Source organism: Mugil cephalus, chromosome 3 (assembly GCF_022458985.1).
Source record: "Mugil cephalus isolate CIBA_MC_2020 chromosome 3, CIBA_Mcephalus_1.1, whole genome shotgun sequence".
NCBI lineage: Eukaryota > Metazoa > Chordata > Actinopteri > Mugiliformes > Mugilidae > Mugil > Mugil cephalus.
The window spans coordinates 16,032,393-16,051,018 of NC_061772.1; the positions used below are offsets into that span (position 1 = coordinate 16,032,393).

Genomic DNA, 18,626 nt, shown 5'->3' on the forward strand with positions numbered 1-18,626 from the left:
GTTTGTCCAGAAGAGGCTGTTTTATGCATTTTTATAGAACCTTTCTGCAGGTTCTTAACATATTCGCCCGATACCTTCATCCTTAGTCCTGGGTGGGATGTCAGAGGACCACAGGACTGGAACACCACAGAGACAAAGGCCGTACAAAGCTGACAATCGAATCCACACACCCACACACACGAAGTGTTCTGGTTGCAGATAAAAATAGGGTCGCCATACACGTTTTGCTTTGACGCCGATGAGTGACTGATGCTCAAAGATGCTGCCATGACAGACTGGCAGGCGGGAGAGAAACACTGAGGCAGAATGATTGGCTCCTCCGCTTTGATGTTTCTGTCTGACTTACTTGTGATGGCTGGTTATATCTTCAAACCCGTTCTCCGCTGACAGTTGTAATGACCCCAAACATTTCATCTGTCATATCTGAGCAGCGCTCTGACAACTTCTAGAGGAAGGAAAACACTTCTATGACCAAACTTCATGCTATATGCTCATATCCGGCCTAAAGGACAGCGATTAGGAATTTTATTTTGTCATTGACTTTAGGTTTTGATGTAATTGTACCCAGCAGACTCTCTGAAAGCTTTAACCCTAACCAAAACAACAACAACAACAAAACCAGTAAATCATGTGACAGTCCAGTATTAATAAATTTCTGATGCAAAAATGTTTAGGTACATGACAGTCACCAACATGTAAAGTATAGCCTTAACCCCAACCCTAAACCTGACCATAACCTTAGCCCTAGCCCGAACCCTGGCCCTAACCCTAACCCTAACCCTAACCCTAACCCTGGCCCTAGGAAGTAAGAAAATTTTCACAACAAGACTCAAATTGGATTGTTCCAGCACCTTCTTATAAAAAAAAGAAGACCTTCTCCAGTCAGCGCAGTTATCTCTAATGCTGGTTCAGTCGGACCATGTGCAAGACAGATAAACGCTTCAAAGCCTGCGCCTTTCTGTGCCTGTTTGTATTTTTGTCGTGTATATATGCAGAGACCAAAACATCCCAGTTCCATCCCGTCTGCGGGAAGCGGTTTCCCATGGTTCTGTTGGGAAGCCGCTTTCATGTGGCAACTTCTCTGGGTCCCCTCAGCCCCTCTGTTGTGACAGAGGATAATGAATTTCGCAACATCTGCCATTTGTTAGCCCTGTTTGGTGTAACTGATCTCCTTTTAATCCGTGGACTTCCAACACGTGTGTAGCTCCACAGCTGGACTGAGGCGGACGGATCCCACGGCCTCTTTGGTGTTCCAAGAGGGAGTTGGGGACTGGCACATTCTGCACAAGACATAGACTACCACCTACAACCGTTTTGCTCATTACATTGTTGTCTTGTGCAATGATGGAGGACCCATTTGAATAGTGGTTAGAGCCGCCTTAAAAGCAGTCATGGGAAAGTCAGCATAAAAGATGTTACCTTTCTAGGATATAAAGTCACTTCCTGTGTGCACAGTTTGAATGCTACACAACATTACACCCACTCCCATAGAAGGAATATTTTTTGGGAGCAAAAATGGGTCCCACTTAAATATGCTGTAATACAAAGCATAACTTTAAAGCTGCACTAGTGAATGTTTTTTATCTTATGAGATGGATGTGTCATGTGAAAGGGGTCAAGCCAATGCACCCAGAGACAATAAAAACACAACTTTATAGTTCCCCTAGGCTCAGTAGAGTATTTTTGTGTCTTTCAGTTTTGGTTTCACTCTCTGACTGGATGCCTGGTGCTGCTTTGTGGATGCAGAAACGTGCAACTATTTGCTAATATGTTTGACATATTAACTTTAAAACTTACAGCTTGTTTCTGCCAAAGTGGAGAACTATTCAGTCACAGTTTTACAGGTCACTCACTAAGCCACAAACAACCCTTTGTGCTTCACTTTGTACCCTGCAACGTTTTTGGATGTTGTCAAAAGATGAAAAAACTCTGCATTATTGAGGTTCAGAGATATTCGCAGGGAACCATTTCCCCCACCCTTGAAATCCACAAGTAATGTATATAATGTAAGGTATTTGTTGGGCTTTTAACTTAAAATGTCTTTATCAGAGAACCAGCTAGCAGCCCTGAATGTACTGTATCTAAAGAATGCGCTATGGTGCCGGTATTTCAAGACCTGGGGTGGGACATAATTTGTCTGGGATGGGTTTGCTTAGATAGGAGACTCACACATCAACAGAGCGTCAGGATCACCTCTTCATCTGAAGGCAGGCACGACAGAAACGGTGGATTCAGTCAACCTTCATTCCTTTCAAACCTGCTGCCCCCATCCTCTGCCCTCTTCATAAAACCTGGAATGCGCTTCAAAGAATGTACACTATCTTTCCTCCATGAATAAAACATCTGTCATTCATCAGCTGGTACAATATGTGCCGATTTAACAGGGCATAACAGCTCTGCAAGGCAGTGGAGCTCCTGGCTCTGGGGAGTCCTGCAAAGTGCAAATCCAACCAAGTGTCTTCGGTCTCCTTTTGGTTACTTATCATTACCTTATGTGTTGGGTTTATTTACACAAGATTAACTTGACTCATATATGAATTGAATTTTAAAGAAATTGGCCCATAAGCAAGTCTATGTTTGCCACACTTGAATGTTTAAAAAGGCTCTCCGTGAGTCAAGTTCTTGGTAATTACTATAACTGTCTGTGGTACAAACCAGTCATGATTTGACAGACTTATGGATTTAACTGGCAGGAGATGCCTAATAAAAGAGGTTACTGCATTGTGGGGAATGTAAGATTTAGTATTTTCAGAGCTTGACATTTGCAAAGAACTAGAAGTCAGAATATCTTTGTCCTCGCTGCTTTAATTTTGGCCATTTGGCTTTTGCTGTGTTATTTGCAAGCATCCCATCTTTGTGAAAGCACGTTATGACACTACTGTAGAACTCCCCTTTAAATGGCCATTGAACTTGCCTTCATGGGGGCGTGTGCATTGTACCGTAAGCGTTTTGAGGATTCTTCTCAAAACATCTTGTTTAACATCTTGTCTTATCCACACATTACAGGAAAATTTGTATTTACTTGTCCCAGTGTGCAAAACTAGTAGGAGTTTTGACCCAATGGAGCTGATGGGACCGCTATATGCAGCTCAACAGCAATTTGACAATGGTTGCATTTTCATAGAGCTTCCTTGTTCAGGATGAAGTCTCGCTGATTGTCATCAATAAGTTGTATATAATTTAGACGGACAGTTATAATAAAATCAAAGTTCACAAGCGCTCCGTCGCCTGCAGGGTCTGATCCGAAGTTTAATTTAAAGCTTATGTCGCCACCTGCCGTCTGGAAAAGTGGTCGCACCATCGCGTATTATCACCTCCTCGCCGACAGGCGGCGCTGTGAGGTTGCGTCCCTCCACAGAATGGACCTGTACGGCTTCCGCCAAAAACAATAGAGACCAACTAGAGATCGAGATACAAACAATGGGCAAGAAGCATAAAAAGCACAAGTCCGAAAAACACGGATATGAAGGTATTTAAATCCAGTCTGTTCAACCTTTTACCAGCTAAATCGATTAATTATTTGTGTTTAAGTGCATGCATTTTCTGTTACGCGTTCGATAGCCGTGTTAGCACCTTAGCACAATAGTAGTTACTGGATAGCTCGCTTAGCAAACTGTCTCCCTCCTAAACGAGGTACGGGCTGGTCTGTGTGTGCGTTTCACTCGTGTTTCTGTTGTTTTCAAACGGAGGGTCTGATTAAATGAAATCGTCGCTTCTGGCTCCACTAAAAACAAATTCGATGGAACGTTAGCTAAAATGACCAGATATCAAATGAAATTACGGGACATTTACAGCACAGAGATAAAAAAAAAACACAAATAATTAAATGTTATCGAGATGAAATGAAGAAACAGGGGCAATTACGTTTTAATTTATTTTGACATATTTATTCATATTATAACATGTTGAAATTGCTATGTCTGTAATGTCAATGGCAGCGCGATTGACTACCGTAATTGTTGTAGTCTACACGCAACAGCGCTTCCTACCCGGCTACCGTAGTAACTGTGGTTGCTATCTGTACGCAATGTTTTTTTGTCTCATTCATAAAACGCTAGAATCGGGGACTTCTGGTTACACTAGAAGTAGCAGTACGATACTTTTGTTCCCATTGCCCGCGAGCTGTCACGGATCGTGAATCCTATTAAATAATTCCACGAGGTTTATTGATTTATTTGATATGTGCAGAACACGTGGAGAGGCCACTGAAGCTGGTGTTAAAAGTGTCGGGAAACGAAGTGACGACGGGAAGCTCGAGCCGGGACACATTTTACGACGAGCAGCCTGCGGACTTGGACAAACCCAAAGACAAGAAAAAGAAAAAGAAGAAGGATAAAGAGAGGAGCCTTGGCTCACCAGAAGATGACAGAGGAAAGAAAAAGGTAAGTCTTTAATGTTCATCTCCTGTCTGTTTTACTTGACTGAAAGAGGGGCTGACTTCATGTTGGTGTTTGTTAGATGACTAAGAAGAAGAAGGGGCAGGATGGAGATGGAGAGGATGACCGTGAGCAAAGCAGAACTCCCATACGCTCAGAGCTGGATAAGCAGGAAGGTAGGATCCAAATACTCAAAATGTGTATCAATACTGTACTTCTTTAACTTTCTAACATGGCATTTTTGTTTTTGTTTTTTTCGTCCAGAAAAAGAACAGACTCCCCTGCAAGAAGCTTTGTACCAGCTCATCAGGCAGCTCCAAAGGTGCAACACTGGCTATGTTTACATGATAAAATATTTCAAACCCCACTGGAATAAGAGATACAATAATAATATGTATATATATATATATATATATGTGTATATGATTACTGCAGCATTACGTCAGTCACAATAATGAATGCAATAGTGATATTGATGTGAAATACCCACATCTATGTGTTGTGTATGAGCGGTTACAGATTTATCTGCAAGTTCCCGTGTAGAGTTATTCAATTATTAACCGACACCTCGTTTACTCTCTGTCAGTTAATGTTATAAAGTTACTGTAATGGTTTTGTGTCTCTTCTGTAGGAAAGACCCCAGTGCATTCTTCTCATTTCCTGTGACGGACTTCATCGCTCCTGGCTACTCTTTAATCATCAAGCGTCCTATGGACTTCAGCACAATGAAGGACAAAGTAAAGAGAGAGAGCTACCAGTCATTGGATGAACTCAAGGTACATGTTTGCGCGGCACACAGCACAGACACGGAGCTAAATAACAACTGAGACTTGAGACGGTTGTTGTTAGATTAGTGCCCAAATAAGAAAACGTGAACATTGGAGCAGCAGTGTCAGTTTACCCAGTATAACACATTCACACTCCTCTTCATTCTGCTTTGACTCATCTGTTGTGTCTGTAATGTTTTACACCGAATGTTTGGTTGATTCAGGTGGACTTCAGGATCATGTGTGAAAACGCCATGATTTACAACAAACCTGAGACGATCTACCATAAAGCTGCAAGAAAACTGCTGCACTCCGGCATGAAGATCCTGAGCCAGGTACGAAGCAGAAGATTAAACACAAAATGTAGGCCCTGACAATTTCTTGTCTTTGCTTCTAGTGTGCTCACTCAGGGATTGTAGGCAAAGCACGTTATTAAATCAATCAATCAACCCATTAATCAATCAATCAGAGTTTTTTTTTAAAGCACTTTTCATACAAAAGTAGCACAAAGTGCAGTATACAATAATCTCACTTGCTGCTGCGTCCTTGTGGCTCATGATGACAAATTTTGCTGGACGATATATTGTCTCACAAATTATTGGCGATAAATGATAATATTGTCAACATCATTTTGAGACCATTTTTTTCACTCATGAAATGATAAAATGGCATAATAATGCAAGTACAGCCTTAAAAAATCTATACACTTGTATTTATTCAGAGTATTTAACATTGGAATTGGAAAATCAAGAACTTTTAAATATCCTCAATAAAAAAAATAAAAATATGTAATAAAAATAAAATGGACCGTATTGGCAGTGTTTATTTTCCTTAAACTTTATGTGGACCCCAGCATCAAAACATGATCACATTGCTTTTGCAGAGATGCAACAGATGGGGGCAGCAGGTAGCCTCAAATCGTTCTTTAAAAAAATTCTACACCACATCGTCGCTACCAGAGACACCTCTCTTTTCCTCGTTATGTTTCCTTTTCCTAATGAAATATTAATTTGTTTGTTTTTCCAATAGGAAAGACTGGACAGCCTGAAGAAGAGCATAGACTTTATGTCTGGCCTCGACCCTTCTGCCAAACACCAAGTAAAGACCGAGGAACAAGGGGGCAGCAGCCTGGACCAAAACAAGGAGGGACCCATGACCACGGACAGCAGCGAGAGCTCCCAGACACCCAGCACACCCAGGTCATTCAGCCTGCTGACGTCACGCACCTTTCCTGCAGTCACATTGCTACAAGCCCCTCGCACGCATTCGCTTGAACCGGAGCCCAGACTCCCGTTCAGAGAGGAACTGGAATAACACGTGTCACTGTTTATTCAACATTTAAGCCCCTTATAGTTGTAGCCGGTCTGCTGAAGTCACAGCTGTTTAAGACCAAAAAGCACAAGATGATGATACGATGGTAGATTTTCAGTTAATACAAGAATCATAAATGCAGCTTTCCAGCGAAAACCTTTTCATGCTCTGCTCTGGTTCCTGTGAACTTGGTCTTCTCTGAATTCAGGTTCACCGGTTTTCTGGTGAAGTGTTGGAGTTGGAGAATGCGAGGAATTCCTGATAACGCGCTAGGACTTGTTTTGTATCCGGGTTGTGCATCTGTTATATCTCTGTATTTTGCTAGTGATGTAAATGCAGATGTATGTCTGTGATTACCAGTATCAGAGGAACATCCTCAGAAAAACCACAACCGTTGTTGTTTTGTTTATTAAGCTACCATCTGATCAACAGGAGAACTCAAGCTGATTTCTACCCTGCAGTATTTTGCTGCTGTCTGCATGCTCCGCTTTGTGTTGCTGCCACCAAGAAAAAAAAAAACCTTCCTGGTCATGGTCAAAGCATCTCATTCACCATCTTTCAATTTGTTTTTTTTTTTTAATTTACAGACAGGACAAGGACTCCAAGGATGAAGCAGTGAAGGCAGAGAAAGAGCTTGAGGAAATCCGCAAGGTCATTGAGGAGTCTGGAGGAAAGCTCTCCAACAGACTGCTGCAAAGTGATGTGAGCAAGTTAAATTCAAGAATTATTGTTTCTAATCTACACATCTATTAAAATATTGTTGCTTTTCAAATGGAAAGTGGCTAATTTTACGACTATAAATATAAATATAAAAAAAAATCCCTCAGCCTTCTGTATGGCAGTATTGGTCAGTTTTTTGATGGTGGAGACACTGGATTGATTTTTTTCTGTCTTTGTTGTTTAGTTGGAGTTTGTGAGGCGGAAGTCTGATGGCTCCACCACTCTGGCTATCCTCAACCCGGCAGATCCGTCAGCAGGAGGTGTCCAATTTTAAAATCATGAATCCCTTCATTGATTAGTGAACAGAAAATTAAAAGGCAACTGTTAAGATAATTTAGATTTATTAAATACTAGATTTTCCAGCTCTGTGAAATGGGAATATTTGAGATTTTTAGTAATTTTAACGTGTGTGTTTGTGAAACAACTGCTAGTTTAAGTGACTGTAAGAATAATGCTCAGGTGCTGCCTAGTCTTAAAAGAACTTGCACTAACTTGTCTGCCTGTTTTCCATTTCAGAAGCTGGTTACTGTCCTGTCAAACTGGGCATGATGTCCAATCGACTGCAGAACGGTGTGAACACCCTGCAGGGCTTCAGAGAGGACAAGAGGAACAGGATCACTCCTGGTACGGCACTTAATGTTTCTGCTAATACCAAAGACGTACATGTCAGACAGTGTGACTTATTCAAGTTCAACACGTTCTCCTCCTCAGTGGCCTACATGAATTATGGGCCGTTCACCTCTTACGCACCCACCTACGACTCCAGCTTCGCCAACGTCAGCAAGGAGGACTCTGACCTCATCTACTCCGTCTATGGAGACGAGTCCAGCCTGCAGGGCTCAGACAGGTATGTACAGCAAGACCACGGACGCACTCCAGCTCTGTGGCATCTTCACAAAACGTCACTTGAGACATTCCTGGCTGATTGTTTTCCAGATGTTCCTCTTTTCCTTTTCTTTGATTTCCTCATGTGTCTTCAGAGTTTTTTTTTTTTTTTTTTTTTTTACCTTTTTAGGATGAAAACTTAAGGCATTATTAGAAAATGTTGCATACTTTATTTTTAATCGCAAAATGTCCCTTTAGTCAAGTCTGGATAAAAGCTCTCATTTCAAAAGTGAATTCATTCAGTGACTACATTTCAGCCAATCACATGTCTCCTGTCTCAGCCTGAGCTCCCGCTGGCTCACACTTCCGCTGTCAAAGTCATTTTTTTATCAAACACGTCCAAAAAAAAAATATAATAAACTAAAAGCTTTTATTTAGTAAGCTTAATAAGAGCTTGCAGATAGCGAGGTGCACCCGTATTAAACTGATGTTCCTCACACACACACACAAAAAAAACACAACTCTGATTAAAAAGTCATATTCTCTATACTAAAACCAACAGGAACTGCTAACATGGAGCTTTGTGCAGAGCAATAGTATGATAGGCAGCCTTGTTAACCTACAGTTAAAATGTTAAAGGAATGTTACTAATGTGTCTATTTAAAGCAGCATTGTTTTCATGTTTGTTGATTGAGCTGAATGTGGTCGCCGCTAACTAAAGAGAGGCAGAAATGGCTGAAAGTCAAGAGAGTGGTGAAATGCCACGGCCGTGAATAGAGGCAATATGGAATGAAAAGCATCTGGAAATTATCAAAAAAAAAATGCTTCAGTGAAATAATAATGTGAACATGCAAGAATGGCATATAAATGTATGAGGGGAGGTATTTGGTGCAGCATAACTAAGGGACGGTCCAGTGTCACATGACCCCGCTGTAACATCCTAGTCTTAAAGGTAGATTGAGTCTCTAGAAGTCAGACTGTGAACTGGTTCCACAGGAGATGAACCTGAAATCTTGAGTACGACTCCATTTGACAGCACAGTCAGTCATTGGAGTCAGAACGATTTAAAATTATGATTCAGATTTTTGACACTATTGTGTTTAGTACAATAGTACAAATTACTTCTGTTTGTTTGGCAGCTTGTCAGAGTTCGTGGCCAGATCAGACGAGTACGTGTACAAGATGGCAGACAATCTTCTGGATGCAGTGACGAACGGAGAGCATTCAAAGACCTTGAAGGAGGCCGAGCTTGTAAGCATTTACTGACACTTTGCTGCCGAGTTTAGCAGCGCAGGACAGAAATATATTCAGCAGACTGAATAATTGTGTTTTTTTTTTTTTTTTGTGCCATTTTTTCCTTTCAAGCAGACGGAGGGGCCAGACAAATCACAAGGGGAGAAGGATAGTGTGGAGGTAAGAGCTGTGCTAATCTGGTGAAATATAAAAGCTGCTCTGTCCGCTGGTGAACACCGTGTCTTAGTTCACACAGCATAGTGGACATGGAGTGTAGAGTGACAAACATCATCCGTGCTATGTAACACAAAACCAGAGTCTCTCATCCTCATCAGCGCCGGTTGTGATGTTTGAAACGGGAGCTCCCGCGGCGCTGCTCTTCAGTCACGTGTTCTTGCACATCTATGCCCCATACGTGGACACTTCATTTAATTTGTGTTATAGATGGCCTCCTCCGACGATCGCTGCATCAGCCAGCTGTGTCAACATGGCAGGGGCCCGCCGTGGAAAGAACATTTCCCCTCTGAACGCACTCGAAGCCCGCTGTTGAAGAATTCAGAGAGGACCGTGTTTTCTTTCTGTGCCCACTGGCGGCAGAGCTGAATCGCTCCTAAGAGCAGCAGAGGAAACCAAAGCACAGGCCGCGCCGTCAGGCACACAGCAACCCTCTGTGCTGCCTGTTTGCTGTTTTTGGCCGCGCTCCAGTTTACACTCATCCCCTGCTCGGGTGTTGCAGCTTTTGATTAGGTCTGATTTTATTGGAGCGAAGAAGCTGCGTGACAAAATGGGCTTCAAAAAGACTGGATGTTCTTTTGACACAACAGCTCAGGTCTGGTGTGGTATGCGTTTTTTTCTAATTTGACTTAACAAGTTTCCCATCTGTCTCTTGTAGGTAGCTGAAAGCAGTGTAGCGAACAGACTGGACTTCCTGCACTCCGCTGCAGGCCTGCAGACAGACGGGGAGCTCTCCGGGGGTAAATCCTCTTACTCAGTTTGTTTTACATTTAGAGTTTTATCAGGGTGCAATTCACTTCACAGAGAAAGGAATTAGAGGAGGTAAAAAGGTCTTAGGATTTTAGTATTTTTTTGTAGAGTCATGCACGTGTGAAATTGTTCGTTGGCTACTGTGAGCTCAGTATTGGACATAAAGCTGAAGAATCGATTCAGATGAACAGTTCCAGCTCCACAGTGTTGTGATGATGTGAAAATGAAAATGACTGGAAGCTCACATTAAGATCAACCTAAAGAGCAGGGAACTGACGTTTGACTGTTTTGTGTGTACGTACTGCTACAGGCTAAACTGTGTTTCAGTAAAGTAAAAAAAAAAACACATCAATCAGTGTAAAGCTGTCGGATGAATCAATTAGTCCTTTGAGTTTAATTCCTCTCTTCTTTCATGACTCTCGGATATTTCTGTAACCGTAAGACTGGGGAGTTTATGTGCGGTCTCAGGAAGAAGGGAATGTATTGTTTTCAGTGTGTAACTCATGTCTTGGGGGTTACTATAATGTAACTAGAGGAAGCCAGAGGAAGAATTAACCACGTGTGTGTTTCCCACCCCCTGTATCTGACACAGAGGCCCTTCACTTCCAGCAGAAATTGGACGAAACTACAAAGCTCCTGCGCGACTTGCAGGAAGCACAGAAGGAGCGTCTGAGCGCCAAGCAGCCACCAAACCTGATCTGCTTGCTGGCCCCGACTACCAAGGAGCTGGAGCTGGGTAAGAGCCTCGCAGTGCATGGACCTCTTTGTTCCTCCACTCTCGCTGTCGCCACCAGCTGTAGACATCTAACAACCATTCATTTACCCTTTTAGCTGCCATCCTACACAGGTGTGATTAGCCCTCAGACGGGAACAGTGATCTGATTCAGTGCACTGTGAGACCCTAATCTTTTTTTGGAAGGGGCCCATTATTCTCGTCTTTATTTATTTAATTTTACTAGGATGTTCATATACCAAGCCAAATGAATAATGTAAGTGCAGAAAGGAGTCAAATGTTCAGGCTGAATAAGCGAGTCTGTTATGGATTCCTTCATATGGTCACACAGCAGTCTGCTCGAGCTATATTATAGGCATTTAATAACCATCATATCACAGTTAATGGGTCTTAATATTTACTCAACAGTAACATCCTTTTATAATCTTTATTGTTGCGGATGTTTGTTATCCACTTGTATCGTGAACCGCAGTCAGGCTCAGACGCGGGTATCAGAAGCTGCCGTTTCCAGTCGAGAATGAGAAAGTTTCTCGAAGCCTGTCGATCTGAAGACGGTGGGCTTTTAGTGAGAGGAGCCTTAAAGAGACTTAATACACTTTTGCCAGTTTCCAGGCAGAAGATGAACTGCGTAACAGGCAGGATGACAACACAGAATAATAATGTAGAGCCGGAAAACGGCAAAATATTCCCCCTTTCATGATGGCGTAATGTGCGCTAAGAATCAGATTAGAATATACACTACTCCAAGGAGACTGCAGAGACAATAACTCTCATGTCTTTTGTACCAAGTGTCCCAACTCTAGATTGCAACAAATGTCAAGGAGATTGCATTCTTCAACTTGTTGGCTTGATCGATTATTCATTCATTCATTCATTTTCCTACCCTTTCACAGCTGAGAAGGTCACTGGGAACCTGGCCGAGCTGACTGGTCAAGTGGCCCCATGTGACGTGAGCAGCGTCTACGGCATCAGGAAGGCCATGGGCATCGCTGTTCCTGCAGACCCACTGGATCCCTTCATTGACCTCACTACAGGTAACACACTCCATGACATAACAAAATAAACGCATAAGTTAACTCTAACTAACACATTTCAGTCGACACTGACAGCAACGTACTTTTCCGTGTTTTCAGTGCAGGAGACGGCCGAACCAATGGAGACGTTGTCAAGCTGTCCAGACGTGGTTCCAGTCGTCGCTGTGTAACAGAATTCCAGGCTCCCTCTTTCAGTTTAATAAATTAACTTTTTGCACAAAAGGTGCTTTTTGTGTGACATTTATATTCGACCAATAAACCTTTTTATATAAACCTCGGCTTGTGTTAATGCATGATTTAACAAAACATTTATTACATTCTGTCTCTGTACAAAAGTTGATGTCACATTTGTTCACGTCAAGGCCAATACATTATTATTATTATCATTATTATTATTATTATTATGTAAACACAAACATGGACAAGATGTTGGTCTCAGAAGAGAAGGCCACAAGACAAGTCAAGTTCCAGAGGCACGGAGAACAATCCAGATCAGCAGGGGTCAACATCTGGGCTGGGGCCATAAAAAAACATTCACTGCAGGCATGTTGTTAGGTCACACAGACTAAAGACACCAAACAGAGCATCACAGGTTTCCCTCATTGTAGCATATATGCAGACAAGGAGCAAAAGACACTTAATATTGATTTCTTACCAGAACTTTGACAGGCGACAAACGCGAACGTTTTGTCCTCTCCACCCTGAAATACTACTTATCTGGTCATATATCGAAAATTAAACTGCGGTAAAATGGCCAAACCACACAGGTGCAAGTTAGCAGATGTTCTCATAAAGACCTGATACACCATCTACTTAAACTTTACCAGAAATTACTTTAGGATTTGCAGTTGCCAGAAAATGAAATTACCATTTGTTTTCCGTGTCCTGTAGAAGGGAGCAAGGTGGGATTTTTTTTTGTGTTGATCTCCTGTAGGGCCAGTTCCTGACATTGAAACAGATCCATCTAATCACATGTTTTGCTCATTACACAGTAACGGAGCAGAGTGTCCGCTTCGCAAACAGGATTCCATATGGGTTTCAAATTATGATCCAAACAAAATCCATTGGGTGTTTTTTTTTTCCAGCCAAAGAGGTCTTCAAAAATAACAAATGTATTTGGCATTAGTACAATGCACATGTTTCCTATCACATTAAGTTAGGGGGGGGACGGGTACAAAAAGGGACTAGTCACTGGTCCATGAATAGAAAAAGATGCGATTGTACGTCCATATTTCTCAGTCGTCATCTCCTGATTTGAGTTAATTGTTCCAAGTTTTGAGAGCGAAATCTGCCACGCAGCGAAGGAGCACTTCCTCTAAATCCTTAATTTGTCTCTGTATTTTCATTCAGCAACATGACAGGAACACAGCTTTATTACAGTCTGGTCAACCCTGAGGGTGGGCTGCAGCCTGTAAACTCTTGACTTGTGTACATGAGTCTGTCTCCAGTTCTGTTGGCTGTGGGGGCCTGGCCTCAGCTCAGCCCCATACCCTGCTGCTTGCTCATGTCGGTGCACACAAAGAAGGTTTTCAGCTCCCCTTTGCCTTTAACGTTGATGAATCCGCGACACTCGCACGAGTAGCCCAGCTTCTGCAGCACTTCGGACGTTTCCGCCGTTACCTGGAAGTAGACACAGTCCATGATGCACGGCCGGAGCTAAGACAATTGCAATCCAAATTTTAATTTTAACATAAAACCAAAAGGAAATCATACATTTTTCCAATTCCACAGCGACAGAATTACACTGTAGTGACCCATGGCATCGTTTGACTTTGGTAGCAACGCCAGCAGATGCAAATTAATCAAGTTAAAGCATGAATTGTTTTGAATCCACTAGTACACGTGACACACAGCAATAAAGTGCATTTACAGGAAGCCGGGTAAGGATGGAAAATAGTTTTTTTATATTGCTGTTAAAAAGAATAACGAAAATAAAAATCTGGGTCCAGAGTTAGAAACTGGATCTTTGCAAACGACTGTGTGGAGACTTGCAACACAAAGCATGAGAAGCGAGAAAGATGGAACAGTTTGAACTTAAAGCACCAAATAAAATACCGCTGGACGGTGCTGAATGTACCTGGATCTTTCCCAGCTCTCCGGTGCTCTCCATTCTGCTGGCCACGTTGACTGTGTTGCCCCAGATATCGTACTGAGGCTTCCTCGCCCCAATCACCCCAGCTATCACTGGGCCGTGATTTATTCCTGTTGAAGGGGGAAAGAATGACACACAACTCTAATTCAACTGATGATGGTGATGATGAGGGTAAACCAAAAAGGGTAAAAAGATAGCTAGAATTTTTATTTATTTTTTTTTTTGTGTGTCAAGGACATAGGCCATTAGGAAACTAAAACAGGCTTTTGTGCAGCAGTCCACACATCTGAAAAATACTAGTTTCCCCCACAAATTAAATTTCTTTAAATGCACATTAACATGAATCCAACATATTTTAGTAGGGATAAGAGATAGCTTAATGTTGAATGCAAAATGATAATAATGTGTGTTTATAAACAGCACTAGGCTGAGCTTAATATTGAACAAATATAATATGTAGGGGGTCCCTAATTAATCTCTCCACTGGGGGTCCTTGGCCTGAAAAACTTTGCTGTACACTTTCTTGGAAGACATCAGCACACATGGAGAGACCAATTTATCAACCTCTTAAAATGACAAAAGAGAGAAAACATGAAATAACAGACAACTGGGATGTTTTAGGATTGCGTGCAACACAAAACATGAAGCATGAATAAGAAATGAAAGCATCTTCAGACTGCATGTGCTATTGAGACAGTGTCTCTTTTATCCGTTGGAGCACATCACCAAGGCTGTGACTGTACAAAGGAACGGAACTGACAGTGATTAATCACAAAACGCATCTTAACATTATTGAATACACTCAGAGCTTGAATGAAAGGTAAACTTCCACCGCATACGGAAAAGGCTTCTTTTTAGTAAATAGCGAGGAAGTTAGTCTGTTTTGTTTACAAGTTACAAGGTGTTTAGACACAGACACTGATAAGAACAGCAGCATGATAAAGAAGATTTGTGTCACTAAATGCAACATTTCTGTGTTTATATCTTTTGTACATTTTTATCTCTAAAAAATGTAGATATTTTAAACAAAGCTTTTATCCACAATGTCTGCTCAGAATCAGCCTGTCTCAATCTGTCTGCACTGCAGACCCAACAAAAGGCTTCTCAGACTCCCAAAGAGGCTCGGTCTCTGTCTTCTCTGTCTTCAAGTATTTACTTGATATATTATTTGATGTACTTAGTGTTACCACAGTAATTTATCTTCAAAGTTACAAGGAACTTCAAACCTTATAATCGAGAGTCAGCGAACGTTAGCGCTCCAAACGCACTACATAAATGCCAATCATGTACAGCGTAACCAAGGAAACCTGTTGGCCTATTGTGCCAGAGTTAACAGAGATTGATACAGTGCAGAATTCCCTTAATGAAAGGTTCACGGTGAAACACACTCACCCACACGAAGCCTGAAGCTATTAAAGGAATGTCTGTTGATGCCGTCCAACTTGCCAATCAGAGCGATGGCAAATTCCACCATGTTTCCTATCTGGGCCCGTTGTCTCTCTGTGTCCTGCAAGCGCACAGTCAGGCCCGTGTCATTCCACAACCTCCTTATTAGTGTGCATGTGGATTGCACTGAATCAGCTGAAGTTGACCTGGCGCTGGTCTGGTGCAGTAACAAACTCACCTGATTGTTCTCCTGACCAGGCGTCCCACTAAGCCCGGCCGCAGCCATGTAAGTGCTGCCAATTGTCTTGATCTTCTCCACGCCACTGAACTTTGGTTTGGACAGCAGCTGTTGGGTAAGTAGAAAACAAAAAGGAGTGACGTGTGCACGTAGGAACTTCACTGTTTATCACTGCTGGCAACAACCACGCAATGAATGTAATGGAAAAGAACTGATACTTGGTAATGAACTGAGGGATAAGTCCCCGTCCTATTTTGTCTTCCTGACCTCGTCAAAGTCGGCGATGATCTCGTTGAGCAGCCTCAGGCATTCCAGCCCTTCCTTGTTGATGTCGCACTCAGTATAAAATTCTTTGAAATCAGGCACTGAGGCGAACATCACACACACACAGTCATATGACTTGTAGTACAGGTCCTGTTTAGGGAAAAAAAAAAAAAAACAAGTCAATAGTTTCACCAAAGAGGACTTTATGGTACGTTCACCTTTTAAAACGCTTCCTGTCCTTGTTCTGTTGATACGAAAAAAGTCACGTCACTGAAACACTCCAGTACATAAATGTGTCCCGTACTAACGTTTTCACTTGAGTTACTGTGAAAGTGTCATTTGAGAAGTTTGAAATTCCCTGATGGAGACTAAAAGTTCCCATGCTCATCTCTACTTTTAGCACAGTAATTAACTCAAACCAACAAGACGCTGGAGTGGGCAGAATTATGCTTCAGCATATTGCTCGTGTTTCCACTCCAACTCGAAACGATCATTTACCAGGCATTACAAGCTTTACTTCTACTTAGCACTACTTTCATCTTGAAATGAAGCCATGATCTCTGTATTTCTTTCCTCTCCCCTTCACGCTGCAAGTTTCCAGCAGCACAGACATGTGAGTATGGCCTCATTATTTTGCAATGAAACATCAGTTAAAGGAATTGGTGAGCTTGAATCCCAGCTGAAGCATTTTACTGTTACACTGTCACGTTTACCCATTTGTTCACACAAGTGCAAACACATTCACATGCCAGGGGCTCAGTGTCATGCTGAAGGACACGTCCATATGTGCCGAGGATTGAACCGCTAACCCTCTGCTTGTTGTGTACGGGGTTCTCATCCCATTCATAATCAGAACCCAGAGGAAGTCTCACCTCATTCTTTTTATTCTCGCCGACAAAAAGTGCTGCCACATGGGCCGGCAGCACATTCTCCAACAGGAGGCGGTTCAGGTTCTCCCTGGTCTCGATTTCATCCTGCTCTGTGTGGTTCTTGTATTTTAGCAAGAAATCTTGGCGGAAGCAGAACTCGTTCTAGGACAAAAATACACTCTTATGATGGATGCGCAACATTTTGAGTTTATCAACTATGAATGCTAGGGATATAATGGAGACATTCGATAAGAAAAGAAATTTCCGTTACCTGTTGGGAGATGATGAGCATGGTGACCAGGAAGAGTGTGATATATATCCAGCTCATAACCTCTGGGTGTTTTACCAGCCCTATACATTTCAGGAGGGGGTCTTCCTCACTCCTTCAGAACAAACAATCAGCCATCACTGTTCTGACACACTGAACATGATTCTGTTTTATTCACATATTTGTATGAAACCCATGCTTCATGTAGAAATTAGTTAACCCCATGCATAAAAGTATTAGATCAACAGAACAACAGAAGCAAACAACATACAGCTGACTTTTTGTGTTTCCTACCTGTTCCAGTTACAGCCCTCTTTGATTTGATCTTTGAGGTAATTTCCGTAGCTCTCAAAGAGCTCCTTCTTGGTGCTGAGGATGATGACGTAGTACGCTATGGAGGCAAGGGTGAGGTAGAGCACTTTGAGCTCAAAGCTCACCCGGAGGAAGATTCCACATGCAATAAGTGACAGTATACAGCAGTATATGGAATACTGTAGGACAGAGAAATGGAGTTAGACCTGACACAAACAACACAAGTCGCACATCTACTAACAGTATGCAGGTGGTATTTTATTTGGATCACTCCATGTGTCAAATTGATAAAATATTGTATTTATTATTTCTACGATTAATAAAACCATCACTCACAGGCAGACAGAAGAGCTCAGCATTTCCAGCGTCGCTTTTCTGGACGAAGCACTGCAGGGGTTTAAAAAAAGATGTGACTGACAAAGGACACAGGACCGCGTGCTTTGAAGTTTAGCATGGCAAAGATGAAGTACAGCACAGCTCAAAATAGCAGAGTACTCAACACGTGAGCACAGTCTTACCAGGTCGAACACTGCCAAGACGACGATGGCCGTAGTAGTTATGGTTGCCAGAGGGAGGCGCACGCATGGTCGTTTAACCACCGCCTCAGACACAGCTGGCAGCCACTGGCACCTGGACAGCTTCTCTGGAAACAGGCGCTGCAGAGCGTAAAGAGAACGAGAAAAATGATGAGGAAAAAAAAGATCATCAAACAGGTCCAATTGGGATATGACTTTTGTACAGTGAGTCGCGTCCTGACATCATATGTGAGGGACTGACGGCTGTTTTTTTCCAAATAAGGAATCTGTCTGAGAGGAGAAGACAGTGACTGTCACGTGTCAAATGTCAAGCCAGTAGAGTAGCTATAGAAAGCTGCAGGACAGTAAATGCAGGACGTAGCTGACATAACATTTTCCATTCCCACTCTGGCCAACTGTGGCACAGTGAGTCACATACTGTACGTACACACACCACACACATGTGATGCGACTCGCCCTTGCCTTTTTTTTCCTCAAGCACCTGTCTACTGCGCCTACTACGTTTGAGTTGCATTTCAAACTCTTTTTTTGTTGGATGTTAGATTTCAGACATATGCACACGATGAAAACAAGAGTTTACCCCATACAGTTAAATTCCTATTTTGCAATTCCCCCTTACCAACAACACTAAATAAATAAAAGATAAAAACTCCACAAAAAAAACAACAACAAAAAAAA

At 42.2% G+C, this 18,626-nt stretch overlaps 2 protein-coding genes across 6 annotated transcripts in view; one reads left to right on the forward strand and one right to left on the reverse strand.

The window, feature by feature from the left end:
• Positions 1 to 3,347: 3,347 nt before the first annotated feature.
• On the forward strand, positions 3,348 to 12,261 carry brd7 (bromodomain containing 7). 4 transcript variants are annotated; one of them, XM_047580226.1, is made up of 17 exons: positions 3,348 to 3,469; positions 4,189 to 4,382; positions 4,459 to 4,552; positions 4,641 to 4,698; positions 5,008 to 5,152; positions 5,368 to 5,478; positions 6,173 to 6,342; positions 7,042 to 7,156; positions 7,359 to 7,434; positions 7,691 to 7,798; positions 7,886 to 8,021; positions 9,139 to 9,250; positions 9,365 to 9,412; positions 10,125 to 10,206; positions 10,809 to 10,952; positions 11,843 to 11,983; positions 12,083 to 12,261. In XM_047580226.1, the coding sequence occupies exons 1-17, from the start codon at positions 3,421 to 3,423 to the stop codon at positions 12,151 to 12,153; spliced, it is 1,854 nt and encodes a 617-aa protein (XP_047436182.1). In that variant the 5' UTR covers positions 3,348 to 3,420; the 3' UTR covers positions 12,154 to 12,261. The 4 variants fall into 4 exon arrangements, with proteins under 4 accessions (XP_047436182.1, XP_047436183.1, XP_047436184.1 ...); XM_047580227.1 differs by having other exon boundaries at positions 3,406 to 3,469; positions 9,368 to 9,412; XM_047580228.1 differs by lacking the exons at positions 10,125 to 10,206; positions 10,809 to 10,952; positions 11,843 to 11,983; positions 12,083 to 12,261 and adding an exon at positions 9,677 to 10,099 and having other exon boundaries at positions 3,406 to 3,469.
• Positions 12,262 to 12,274: 13 nt separating this feature from the next.
• Positions 12,275 to 18,626, reverse strand: part of adcy7 (adenylate cyclase 7) — a 49,842-nt gene continuing 43,490 nt past the window's right edge. For both annotated transcript variants that reach the window (XM_047580223.1, XM_047580222.1), the window contains 10 exons: positions 17,931 to 18,068; positions 17,749 to 17,799; positions 17,395 to 17,591; positions 17,104 to 17,215; positions 16,836 to 16,994; positions 15,967 to 16,113; positions 15,700 to 15,807; positions 15,468 to 15,582; positions 14,061 to 14,185; positions 12,275 to 13,603 (listed from right to left, as the gene is read on the reverse strand). In XM_047580223.1, the coding sequence (XP_047436179.1) occupies positions 13,457 to 13,603; positions 14,061 to 14,185; positions 15,468 to 15,582; positions 15,700 to 15,807; positions 15,967 to 16,113; positions 16,836 to 16,994; positions 17,104 to 17,215; positions 17,395 to 17,591; positions 17,749 to 17,799; positions 17,931 to 18,068 (1,299 nt within the window). In that variant the 3' untranslated portion in view covers positions 12,275 to 13,456. The remainder of the gene's footprint in view (positions 13,604 to 14,060; positions 14,186 to 15,467; positions 15,583 to 15,699; positions 15,808 to 15,966; positions 16,114 to 16,835; positions 16,995 to 17,103; positions 17,216 to 17,394; positions 17,592 to 17,748; positions 17,800 to 17,930; positions 18,069 to 18,626) is intronic.